This window comes from Lissotriton helveticus, chromosome 1_1 (genome assembly GCF_964261635.1).
Source record: "Lissotriton helveticus chromosome 1_1, aLisHel1.1, whole genome shotgun sequence".
NCBI lineage: Eukaryota > Metazoa > Chordata > Amphibia > Caudata > Salamandridae > Lissotriton > Lissotriton helveticus.
Window position 1 is genome coordinate 65,638,658 of NC_136057.1, and position 13,546 is coordinate 65,652,203.

The following is a 13,546-nucleotide window of genomic DNA, read 5'->3' on the forward strand; positions in this document are numbered from 1 at the left end:
CAGAAACTGTATGGTGTGTTTGAAGCACAATCCCGGTAGGGGAACCCCAACTCCAGCTGGTCATTTTGCGCCTCCAACATATCCGTTCGAGGTTTTGCAGCTCGATTTCATCCACATGGAGAGGTGCAAGAATATGAAATATGTGCTTGTTGTTGTTTGCGCTTTCTCCAGGTGGGTGGAAGCGTATCCCCTTAAGGACAACACCGCCTTGTCAACTGCCAAAGCCCTTGTCAAGGAATTCTTCCCTAGGTTCGGTATGCCTAGAATCGTCTGGAGTGATAATGGAAGTGAGTTCGTGCGACGAGTGATGAGGAGAGTGTGTGAGTGTCTAGGCATACACCAGAAATTCCACGCTGCAAATCACCCCCAATCAGCTGGATTAGTGGAATGCTACAATGGCACGTTAAAACTCAAACTAGCCAAGATCCAAGCCAGTACAGGTCTTAAATGGCCTGACGCCTTGCCTCTAGCACTCCTGTCTACCAGAATGACTGTCCATTCCAGATTAGGACTTAGCCTCCATGAAATAGTGTTTGGCCGCCCAGCCAACGTCTGGGGCGTGCCAAGGCCAAAGAAACTCAGCGAAATAGAGCACCCTGTACTGCTTGACTATTTATGCGAATTAACAACTAAATTGCGTGTTTTACACCAACAGGTTCACAGTTCCTCTCCACCAGCCTCTGATGATCCAGGTCACTCCATCGAACCCGGCACCTGGGTGCTGGTGCGGAATTTTCAGCGCACGAACAACGGACAGCCCAGGAGGACCGGACCATACCTTGTCCTTCTTTCCACGAGATCAGCCGTTCGGGTGGAAGGAAAGAAGAACTGGATCCACGGGACCCATTGTAAACGGGTCCCTCTGCCCCTTCCATACGACCGGTGGGTCAAGGAAGGAATTGCCGACTCCGAGACAGAGTCCATATCTCGCTTCGTCCCTTTCTGCGATGCACGATTAAAAGGAACTGGTACCGAAAAGGAGAGTGATCGTATTTTACAAGGACTTGTGCCACCGTCAATGCAGTTGGACACTACAGAACCTGAGACATTGTTTGAAGACCACACCGTACCTGGGAAACAATGATATAATCTAAGGTCGAGACAAAGAGACTAATAAAAAAAAGCAAATTAATGCGATTTTCCTTTCCCCCAAGAACTATTTTTGATTTTTCAGCTCTCTCGCCCAGGGAACTTGCTCATTTTTTGATTTTCGAACCGCCATCCGGTTCTGCTGCTAGGGTCGCGGTTGAAGTCTGGGGAGTGCAGCTGGGGACGTTTAGGTCAACGGTTCTGGTTGGTCCAAGGGAGTTACCCCGGACTGAACAGAGCGCACTCCCTGGCAGAATCAATCTCCCACCGCGGGCAGCAACTAGAGGATGGAGTTTCCGAGGGTAGAGAGACCTGCTAGATTCACGAACTTTGAACGGCAATTATGCACAGTACTGGCCAGAAAAAGGTTTCTGATAATATGTATTTTAATGTTGTGTAGCATAACGATGTTCTTGATTGGCTATACTCTATTCACATTTCAAGTTACCTTTGCAAATGACACTCGGCCCACACCTCCTCCTACTATCTCTCCGCACTCCTTTCACCCTCTACCTGAACACGAGTCTGCCAGAAGACTCGAATTTATAAATAACTCATTCATCCAACTCCTACACCAACACCAGTCCATAATGAACACATCGAACTGTTGGATATGCGGACTCATGCCGCACACAACTGATAAGGGTATCCCATACTTCATCCTGCCATTCAGTTATTATGGTTCTCTGTGGGCTTTCCAGACCATGTTCCTGTTCGCCCTAGAACCATACCCGCCCCGTTCCACTGAGAGCGATTCCAGCAACAAGGCACTAGTGGCAGGGATAAGAAATATGAGTAGGGATATGGACACATATCAGGTGATTCCTAAAGATGAACTCACTCCATACAGTCGTTGGAACGTAACCAATTATGGGGTTTCCTCGAGTAAGGGCCAGACAGCAAAGAACTCCCGCCCAGTTTGGATAGTGCCCCACCGAGGTCACTTATGTCTGCAAGGTATCGGCAGGGATCCCAAAGCACAAATAGGGAAGAGCGTATGCACGGAAACGTATGTATTCGCTTCCCGAACTTCCCCTCTATTCTTGGCAGCTAAAGGCACCTATTTCATCTGCCATGACAAAGCCTATACATGGTTGCCCCCTGACTTCTCGGGCACGTGTTTCATCTCATTTCTGCTGTCACCCACCTACACGGCCAGGGCAGATTACCATCGGACAAGAACAGCTAGGGGTGTCGTGAGTCAAGACGACACTGCGGGTCAGGAATTTGCAGACTTCGCAAAGGGTTTTCTGCCATTTTGGGGGCCTATGGTGAACAGCAGGAACATTCGCCAGTTATCGAGGATAGTTGAATCCGCCGTGACCGAAACGGCCGGAGCCCTTGGCAACTTAACAGCTGAGCTTCAGTCGGATCGACTTATGACCCTTCAGAACCGGGTTGCCCTAGATATCATACTTGCAGACCGTGGTGGTGTATGTAGAGTGATCCAATCCAGTTGCTGCATTTTCATCCCTGATAATGCACCAACAGTGTACCAAGCCATCTCCAAACTACACGAAATATCTGGTTCCCTTCACGTGGAAAAAGGGGATTGGTCCCTGCTAGGGTGGTTCTGGGAACTGATCACTGCCTGGGGATGGAAAACACTGATCTTCATTGGGATGATTTTAGCGCTTCTGTTTATGTTCTGCCTGTGTGTACAGTGCGCTCCTGCACTATGTGGCCTCTGTGCTACTCCATGTGTAAGGAAGCCTGTGTCAAGGGACGAACTGAGCAACAGAATGATGCTACAGCAGCATCTCCACGAATTCATTTATACAGATTTGGACTCAGATTAACATGAGTTATTGCCTAATATGAGGGCAAAAGGAGGGTCTGTGGTTCTGAAATTCTGGACCCTGCTGTTATCCCGGTATCGAGGTCCAATACCCGTGCCACAAAATATCAACGTACCATGACGAATTTGGTGTCGACGGACCGGTAATGATTAGGACATCATCCCTATGCATTTGCGTCATGATTGAGGGATGCCAACACCCTTAAATCGTAGTTTCCGTTCCAAACCCTTAGACTCCATTTTGTGAACAGCATCCATCTTGTGTCTTGCCCTCATATAAGTCAATTGAGTAAGGTCGAGCTTGATCTAAAAGGACACGTCCACCTTCCCTGACTTCCCCCTGACCTGTCCCAACCGACTCCATTGCCTCCAGCCGAACCTGTTTGGGCAGCTCCTCGCCCAGTGGCCGAATAAGATAGCATCAATGCATAACATGCCACAAACCATTCACTACGTACCGACCATGTTTTCTACACACACACACCTGTCCATGTTCCTTGTTTATGGCCAGTTTTATGACTAGGAGGTGCCCTGCTTTATTGGGGTTTCATCGATATCTGATGGGAGTTCCGGGCCTGGCCGGGTAATCTATCACGAACTGGACGTCTAAAATATGGGTTGGCCTACATGACTTCGCTCTTTGTATTATTGTAGAAATATGTGTATCGCCATGTCATAAACTCAAGAATTCTTGCCTGCAGCTATTATTTCTGTATATAAGTAGAAGGCTGGTTCTGTAAAAACGAACAGTCTCCTGAGAATACACGACCCGTGTTGTCGTGCTTCTAGGACACATGTTACTTGGTTGCACCCAATAAAACTCGATCTCTGACTTCAACTGGAAGACTCTGTGTTTCTGTGGTCCGGAACAGGGAGAACTCAGAGGTCTTCGGGTGTTATCCCCTGGCACCACCGGGTTCCTAAAAACCCGGCACCTCAGTGGCGAGAGGGATGTGACTGTGTGATAGTCACCAGTGTAAGTCCCGCAGGTTTGGGATTGGCAGCGGTGTCCCCTGTTTCCCTACTTACTTTGTCACAGCTCAGGACCTGCAGCTCCACCAACTTGGCCACTACAGGAACTATATCGGTGTTTGTAATGATTTTGGCCGGGTTTAAATGTCTTCCTGGTGCCGCAGCTGAAGTTGATTTCCGGGATTAATGCGGTTTATGTTGTGCTATCATTTGGCTGATGGTGGTTTTAAGTGGCATGCAGTGGCAAGGTTCCAAACAGGCGGATTTGCTGCATGGAAAACAACTTTTCAAAATAGAACAAAAAGGTTGGCCTCTTGCGCTGCCGCCTTCTAAGCCACTGTGTTGGGCTAATGCCTCCTGAGAAGAAAAAGTGAAAGTGTGCCGAGCCCGCAAAGCAAACATGAGGAGACGGCAAAGAGGAGTCCAGGCGCGTGCACATGCCCTGTCCGGGCGCGTGCAGGCACAGTAAAGAGGAGACGGCAAAGAGGAGTCCAGGCGCATGCACATGCCCTGTCCGGGCACGTGCAGGTAGGGCAAAGAAGAGACGGCAAAGAGGAGTCCAGGCGCGTGCACATGCCATGTCCGGGCAGGCACGCCGAAAAAGACGCGGCGGAAGCGCTGCTCCAGGGCTTCGGCGGCAGACCTGTTGCACTGCCGGATGACTTGGCTGCACATGTGGGACACAGCGGTGAATGTGCGGCGGCCTGGGCAGGCTGCGGGTGTGAGGGCGGACTGTGTTAGGAGACTGCCTGAAGGTCCTGTGTTGCATTGATGCCGTGCATGAGCAGAATCTCCAGTCAGGGTGGGCAGAGCCTAAAGAAGACAGGGTGGATACAAACCCAGCTTCCAAAGAACACAGACAGAAAAACAACAACTATAGCTCTCGCGAAGGCGAGCAGCGCAGGCACGACCTAAAGAGAAGGTCATGCATCGAGGATTGACTTTTACCTGATAGATAAAATCTTAAATAATAATGTTAAAAAGGTTGAACATATACCCTTACATTTATCTGACCACTCCCTGGTCTACACGGCAATAAAAACAGGGAAATCCCAGGTAACATCCAGATGGACCGTAGATGCACCCTTTTTCTAGATCAGCAGATCATAGACAAGCTGAAATCAATAACCGAAGAATACTTTAAAATCAATATTAACAGCCAAACCCCTAAACAAAAGTCTGGGATGCCTATAAAGCAATGATTAGGGGGGCTTTAATTGGTTAGGATGCTTAAAGGAATAAGATGGTTAGACACAAACTTTGCCAACTAAAAGTCAGAATTCTAGACCAACAAAGAAAACTTGAGGTAGCGCTGTCTATACAAGATCAAGAAAAAATAGAAGATTTACATGAGAGAAAAAAATATTTGACTAATATACTAGATGAAACAATTAGCAAACAATGGTAAGCTATTGCACTACGAATATGCGGAAGGCAGTGGGAAACTCCTAGCATGGAAAATTAAAACTAATCAAAATAGAAATAAGGTTGTAGCAATACAAAGAGATAATCTGGGTAGACAGGAAGTAGATGACTCAGGGATCGAGAAGGTGTGCACTGATTTTTTCTATCTCTATATAATGAGGTTCTGGAGGGGTCTAACAAACAAGTTGACTCCTACCTGAGCAAGTCGGGTGTCCATAATTTAGAAGCAGAAGATAGGGAAACACTCAATTCAAAAATAACCACAGAAGAAGTGATTGAGGTGTTGAAAAAACTAAAAAGAGGGAAGGCAGCGGGCCCAGATCCACTACCAAACAAGATACATATGGTCTAAACCCCTTCCCTGCTTATGATGGAACCACACCATCATGAGCCACGGGCGGCGTGTGCTCATGACAGCGTGGTTCTGCCATTCTGCGGCCGCTTCGCCCACGTGTCACTGAATCCCCGCCTGTGTGGGTGAATTAGTGAGTGGGCGGAGTCGTGATGGAACCACGCCGTCATGAGCACAGCTCGCCCGTGACTCATGATGGCGTGGTTCCGTCACGAGCATGGCAGGGCGCTCTCACCCTCCAACCCTCCAGCACCGCGTAAGAGTTAGCGCCGCGCGCCAAGGGGTTAAAAGAAATACTGGGCCCCATATTGGTTATTCTGCTAAACAAGATCTTTCTCAAAGGGTTTACTCTTTCAAATTCCTGGAATGATGCCACTATTACTCTAATCCCAACGCCAGGAAAAGACCCTTTGAAGTGTGAATCAAACAGACCTATATCCCTCCTAAACAAGGATTATAAAATGTACACGCAGATCTTGGCAACAATATTAGGTCATACTACAAGCAATTTGAGCCATGGACACCAGAAAGGATTTATTAAGGGGAGACAGCTGCATGGCAGTACACACAAATTGATTGACACTATTGACATTGCCACTCAAGAGAATATTCCTCTCACAATTCTTACTTTTGACGCCGCGAAGGCCTTTGACCGAGTAAACCGGATGTTTCTTTGCAAAGTACTAACACAATTTGGCTTAGGAGAGAATTTTTTAAAAGCAGTAATAAACATATACACAACCCCAGTGGCAGAAATTCTGATAAATTGTAGCCTTACTAAAGAAATAAAAATCAGAAGAGGCACTAACCAAGGATGTCCACTTTCGCCTTTTTTAATCAACCTATGTATTGAGCCCTTGGCTAACGCCATAAGATCTTCACAAGGAATACCCCTGTTTAACTTTCAAGGATGGGAAAAGAAAGTGGCATTATATGAAGATGACTTAATGGTGTTTACTTGTGACCTGAAGGTATCCTTACCTAATATTACAAACCTGCAAAATGAATTTGGAGAGGCTTCGGGGTACCAAGTTAACCACCAAAAAACAGAAATCATGGACTGGAATACCCCTCTACCATCTCCCTTAGTAAAGAGTAGAATTAAGTATCTGGGAATATAGATACTAAAAAACATTGACAAAATTGTGCAAGTAAACTTCGAGATTAAAGTGAAAGAGACAAGTAAGCTGCTAAGAACCTGGAGTGGTTTACCATTGTCTTTCATGGGGAGATCCAACGCAATTAAGATGGCTATCCTACCCAAATTCTCTTTTATTTTTAATACTATCCCTCTAGAATTTAAACTGCAGTGGATCAAAAAGATACAAGATGAACTAAATGGTTTCATATGAGCCTAGAAAAGAGTAAGAATCGCCTGAAAAAACTACGTAGGAGAGAAGATCAAGGAGGTATCGCTAGCCCTGACCTTCTATATTACTACAGGGTTTTCCAGTTCAAGAATATCAGGGTAGGAGGAGGAGCTACGCTAGCAACCAAGATGGCCGCGTAAGCTCCCGGCTCCGCCGACCTCCGCCAGAAAATCATAAATCCTGGTATTGATCCTGAATTCGCACCGGACTCCCGGGTGCCTGAGGTGTTCCTGATTCAATAGGTGCAATCCCGAGATTTCCATCTTCTCGAATGATGAAGATACGCCGTGTTTCATTCTCGGCCTAACCCAGCGTGGAAGCCGGGGCCTCGATTTCTAACCCATCCGGGTTGGAGTTGAACAACATTGGACTCGGGCAGCGTCCGGTCTCCTGATGTGGAGAATATCCTGACTGATTTGGATGGCGATACTGTGGTCGGTTGATTCCGAGGATACAGCGGCGTGACACACCGGTTGCTGTGGTCGTGGGTCCGTTGCCCGGAGGCTCTGCTAGCCTCCCGGGGTCGATGGGCTTGGATCCTCGCCGGCGGCGACGGTGTCGATATTGCGAAATTGAGAGCGCCCACTGTTGCCATCGGCCCCATCTGTGCCTGTTACCCCGGGGTAGTCGACCTCTGGGGTTTCTAGCCTTGCTCGGTCACTTCGTGAGAGGGAATGGCGCGGATGGAATCCACGCAGTCACTGCAGACCGTAATGGCCGCCATTGGGGCGCTCCACTCGCCGATCATTGCCATCTTTCAGAAAATGGTCGTAACAGTTGACAACATCTGCCTGAGACCGGACTACGACCCCTCGACTGGTTTGACACAAGCTGTGATACCCGCGGCGCAAGTTATGCCTGAGACTGAGGGCCCCGTGCGGAAGCCTGATTTGGTGTTTTCTGTTAGGTCCCAAATAACAGCTAGCGAGCCTGGGACTACCGTAAGCTCATCACGTGCAACGCCGACACCGCCAAAGATGGACTTAGACGATCCTATACGCCATAATAAGTTCCTCAGTGACTATGGGAGTGATTCATTATCCTTTTCCTCCCAGTTTGCTCAACCGTGTCATTGTGTCTTCTCGCTGTGGACAGTTATCTCCATTTGACTTGTGGACTTCGAGTGCTGATATCTTGGTTTCGATTCTACCGTACTGACTTTGACTTTTTGGAATGTTTGGATTCTTCTATTGAGATGGCGGTTCGAGCAGAGAGGGCTCGCACGACAAATCGGAGCGGCCAGGGTTGATTCCGACTGTCTGGGTTTGATATAATGGGTCCATTTGCTACGGGACTTGTAGCCTATAATGATGTGGGAGTCGGGTGGTTCTCACAAACTCCCCCGGTTGGCTTGTAATTGTAGCTTATATTGTTTTGATTATATTTTGGGGTGGTTCGCTTCTGACGGGGGTAAGGGAGACCGGGGGCCTGTTTGATATCTCCTCCTCCACTCTTTTCCTTTTTTTAGGGTTAGCTCTTGGGCGACTGGCACGCTGCTAGTGGGGTTAGGTCGTAGCCATTGCAGTTGTGCAGGGTGGGAGGTTTGAGTTTTTTGTTTTTTTTTGTCTTTGTTTAGTTCTATGGCCTTTCTTTTTCCCTTTTTTTTTTCTCCCCTTTTAATGAGAGGTGGGTTGTCTATCCTGAGTCGATGTTTTTCTCTTATCTGGGTGTCTACTCTGGTCTCAATTGCCCTGAACTATGGGTGGACGGGTCCTGCAAACTGCAGCTTAATGAGGTTGTTGGCTATACTGTCTCCCTTGTTCATATGCTTATCAACGTTGACGTCTCAAAATCCTGTGTATCGATTCTTCTGCATTCGCCTATTCACCTGCATACGGTTGTAATGTATTCTATAGTATGGCACCCGATATATGTAATGTTTCCTCTTGTTTTTCTTCAATAAAAAGAATTATTTAAAAAAAAGAATATCAGGGTACTACTCAAGGAACATTCTCTCTATGCCCCGTATTAAAAAGTGATAGTGGAAGGGCACTTCTGTCTATACAAATTTGGCCACCCAAAGTACTTTAAAAAAAAATCAAGCTGAAAGTTTTAGGTGCCGCCTTTAACTCTGGTACCAGGTTAAGCAAGTACTCAAAATTCCATACTATAGTACCTTTGCACCTATCTGGGAATCCTCAGGTAGCCCAGAATGTCTGAAAGACGTTCTGGCAGTCCCCATAAAGAACGCAGGTATAGCAAAGTGGGGACAGCTGACACAAGCAGGAGCTTTGACAAGCTGGGAGTCTCTACTAACGAGTACGGGTGGGAACTTCAAAGATTCAAGTACTACCAACTGACAAGCTGGGCAAAAGGCATGGAGAAATATCAGGATGAGAATATGGAGCTAGAGGAAGAACTACAAAGTGATCCAGTGCGAAAGGAAGTATCAAAATGGTATCGACTTATGATCCAAGCAGGAGAAGATCTTACTCTACCACTAGAGTTATGGAAGAAAGACCTGCCATCACAGGACTTACAACATCTATGCAAGTATCCTTTTCTACATTATGGCGTGTAATAAAATCTGCACCTCTTAGGAAAAAACATCTTTGTACACTACACGGGGCATACTGGTCGCCAGAAAGGCTGACAAAGATAAACAAGTAAGTGGTGAAAAGATGCCCAAAGTGTGGAGAAATAAATGCAAACGACATCCATATGTTTTGGCAGTGCCCTCAACTCCATCTATTCTGGTCGAACGTGGGTAATGTTATAAGTGATGTCTTGGGACAAGACATTGAGGTAAGCACAGATATAACTATTTTTGGAACTATGAGTGATAGCGGGCTGTACCTTGTTTAAACGAAAAGTAAAATAAACTATTGTTTGTACTAATTCTTCTCGCCAGATGGGAGATATGTATAAAGTAGATACTTGCAACCCCCACCCCACCCCCACCCGACATTAAAGGACAGGCTGACCTCAGTGTGTAAGATTAAGAAACTGGACTTTAGCAGAGAAGGAAGTAACCAAACGAAATTCTGGGAGATATGGGACAGGAACAAACTCCAAGACGGAGAGTAGAGGTAGGGTAGGAAGGGATGTCCAAGGATTACACATAATGCAATAAACAAATTCTGGGACTGATACCATGGTGGACTTTACCGGTGAATTTGTAGATCGTAAGACACAAACTTACCTCAAGATGAAAAGCTCTTCCATCTACCAGATGAGGCGAGAAAATTCCCTAGCTGGTAAAGTTCCGAAAAGAGGGATAGCTGTCTTCCTCCATCTCACCTTTTGCACCGAGGACAAAAAAAAGAAGAAAAAAATGTGATTAGGATCATTTATGCAAATTTCTTGATGTGTTTGATTATAGCATTAACACTTTGTCTTTTTGGATTTACACACTGGATAAAATTTGTTTCATCTGTGATTGACATCGTTCAAAATGATGTATCTGTGCTATACCATGGTCAAAATCAATTACGGTCTGTAATGCAGTTTGGTTGGACATTGCAAATGTTGAAGAATGGAAAAGTTCCATGGGAATATTTGAATGATTCCGCCTTATTTTTAACCATTTAATCCGACAGATAAACAGAAACTTGTGTCTATGAAAAACGCAACATACACTATGCTACACATTGAAAAGTTGGATCAGTTACCTTTCACTATAGCTGAGACCGAATCTTCGGTCTGGTTAATACAAGGGGTTATATCATTACCTTACAGGGGAGGACTGTGATTCTACCGTAGGAAATTCCTTAGTATGTAAACAAGTTAAATTGCATGGCGCTTGCAACGTGTCAGCTCCTAATTTGGCATGTTTTTTAAAAGGGACTCCAGTCCCTACGATAATTCCCACACTAACTTTACTTTCTAATGGTAGTTATCTTATCCTGAATAACCATAATTGCTGCAGCTTACGGGCAGCCATCCTATATATAGTAACCATTTCCCAATGTGTTACATGTTGCAGCAATGTTCTATTTCCACCCACACAGGGGAGTTGTTGATACCTCGCTGTGGCCCTCAATTCCAACTTTGAAGACAGACTTCAACAAGTTAAGCAGACTCAAAGCACTATTGTTTCAACAAGAAGTCGCTAGAGACCTTCGAATTGCAGGTGGCTAGAAACTAGAACTTCAAGTGAGATTAAGTCACTGCTGAATACAAATCTCCTGCTCCATTTTTGGGAGTTAATACACCAAATATTTAATGCATCTGACACCGAAGGACTGGCTAATTTTTTCAAACTTGTGGGATCCGGCCTGGTGTCATCATTTTAGACTATATTTGGTGTTATACCTGCTTTTATTCATTCTATTTTTTCCAGTGACTTTGGTGGGTTTCCCCATGTGCTCTTGCTCGTTGGTGGTGCATTGCTTCTTTTCTGCCAGCTACTTAACCCCTTCGATGCTCATGACGGAATGGTTCAGTCATGAGTATCGGTATCCCTGTGCTCATGACGGAACCATTTCGTCATCAGGCCAGTGGCACGAAATCCCTCTGCTGCAGACAGCAGAGGGATTTCTATTATTCCCCTGTGACCTTGGGAGCTGGGGTAGAGCTTCCCCTTGGCAAAGGTTTGTCTTGATTCCCAGAAGGGATCCAAAGATCTGGGGCCTGGGCCCTAATATTTATACTGTAAAATCATTTGTCCTCTGAAGGCAGAGGGTGCCTGTGTCCAGCCAAAACCAGTTCTGGGTGCACTCTGCCAGTGCACAACTTCTTCCTTTGTCAGTGTGGGCCAGGGTCATCAGACGCACCACAGAAGGTGGAGCCAGCATTGTGGAAGGCAGTTACAGCCCTATTCAGGCCCAGGTGCTACTCTTCCCACCACTCCAAATGCAGGTTTCTAACAGAGCTACAAAGGCTTAGGGGCCCTACAGGTAAACCTTTCCCAACCCTGTGCTACAAATGCTATGTACTTACTGCAGCAGGACTGGGCGCTCTAGGGCAGAAATTAAGTTGCTTGGCATTTATCTACCCTTAGCTAAGCCACATAATATAGGTAGTAGATTAGGATGATTCTCTTCGATCTGATTCTCTTCGATCCGAAGTAGCTCTAACTATTGAATAGGTGAGACCCGGTATTACCCACACGCAGACATGCGGTTAGGCTCTACCAGGACAAGTAGTACACTATTAATTTATGTATATGAAGGATTAGATTGCATTGCAAGTTAATTCTTATTTCACTATTTCATAGCTGTCAAGGTTTCAGATTCTAATGTGTGACATTTTCATAAGTTCATTGTAATTATGAGTGACATTTGAACATCTATGAGTGACACTTTACCATGAGCAAAATCACACGATAAAGATGAGGGAAACGTATAAAAATCAGAAATGACACTCATTTGAGTAATGGGACCCTCTAAAAAGATCTTAAAACTACTACAAAGCACCAGAAATGGAAGGGCACTAACCAGAGACAGACTGCGTGACTGCAGCTCTCAGTAACTTAAGGCAAGCAGGCACTGCAGCTGCTCAGAAGATCTAATTGATTTGATCATTCATGACAGCATGCTAGCCTAAAAAACAAAGTTCATAGCACAGCAAGTGCAATTTGGAGATTATACCATAAATCAAGCCTCTCCGAGACTGGCCAAACTGAATGACAAACTAACTTTGTTTTTCATTTCTGTTCGAGGACTGACTAAAGAACACGCTGAACATTTAACACAGCAGACACCATCCCGCATGCATACATTTGACACAGCAGACACCATCCCAACATGCATACATTCGACCCAGCAGACACCATCCCACATGCATACATTTAACACAGCACACACCATCAGCAGACACCATCTCACATGCATACATTTAACACAGCAGACACCATCCCACATGCATACATTTGACACAGCAGACACCATCCCACATGCATACATTTAACACAGCAGACACCATTCCAATGCATACATTTAACACAGCAGACACCATCCCACATGCATACATTTGACACAGCAGACACCATCCCACATGCATACATTTAACACAGCAGACACCATCCCATATGCATACATTTGACACAGCAGACACCACCCCACATGCATACATTTGACACATGCATACATTTAACACAGCAGACACCATCCCACATGCATACATTTGACACTTGCATACATTTAACATAGCAGACACAATCCCAGATGCATACATTTGACACAGCAGACACCATCCCACATGCATACATTTGACACATGCATACATTTAACACAGCAGACACCATCCCACATGCATACATTTGACACATGCATACATTTAACACAGCAGACACCATCCCACATGCATACATTTGACACAGCAGACACCAACTGAGGTAACGGGTTTTTAGGAACTCGTAGGTGTCAGGGGATAACACCCGAAGACCTCTGAGTTCCCTTGTTCCGGACCACAGAAACACGTAGTCTTCTAGTCGCAGTCAAAGATCAAGTTTTATTGGTAGCTACCAAGTAACACGTGTCCCAGAAGTACACCACACAGAGAGTAGGTTCTTGGGAGACTGTTCGTTTTTACAGAACCAGCCGTCTCCTTATATATCAAATATATGGCTTCAAGCAAGAATTCTTGAGTTTATGGTAT

The 13,546-nt window shown here is 45.7% G+C and overlaps 1 protein-coding gene across 1 annotated transcript in view; it reads left to right on the forward strand.

Annotated features, from left to right (window-relative positions):
- LOC144758378 (uncharacterized) overlaps window positions 1-13,546 on the forward strand; it is a 687,536-nt gene that overhangs the window by 531,707 nt on the left and 142,283 nt on the right. Inside the window, 1 exon segment of the mRNA XM_078646424.1 lies at window positions 6,546-6,607. Within this exon segment, the coding sequence (XP_078502550.1) occupies window positions 6,546-6,607 (62 nt within the window).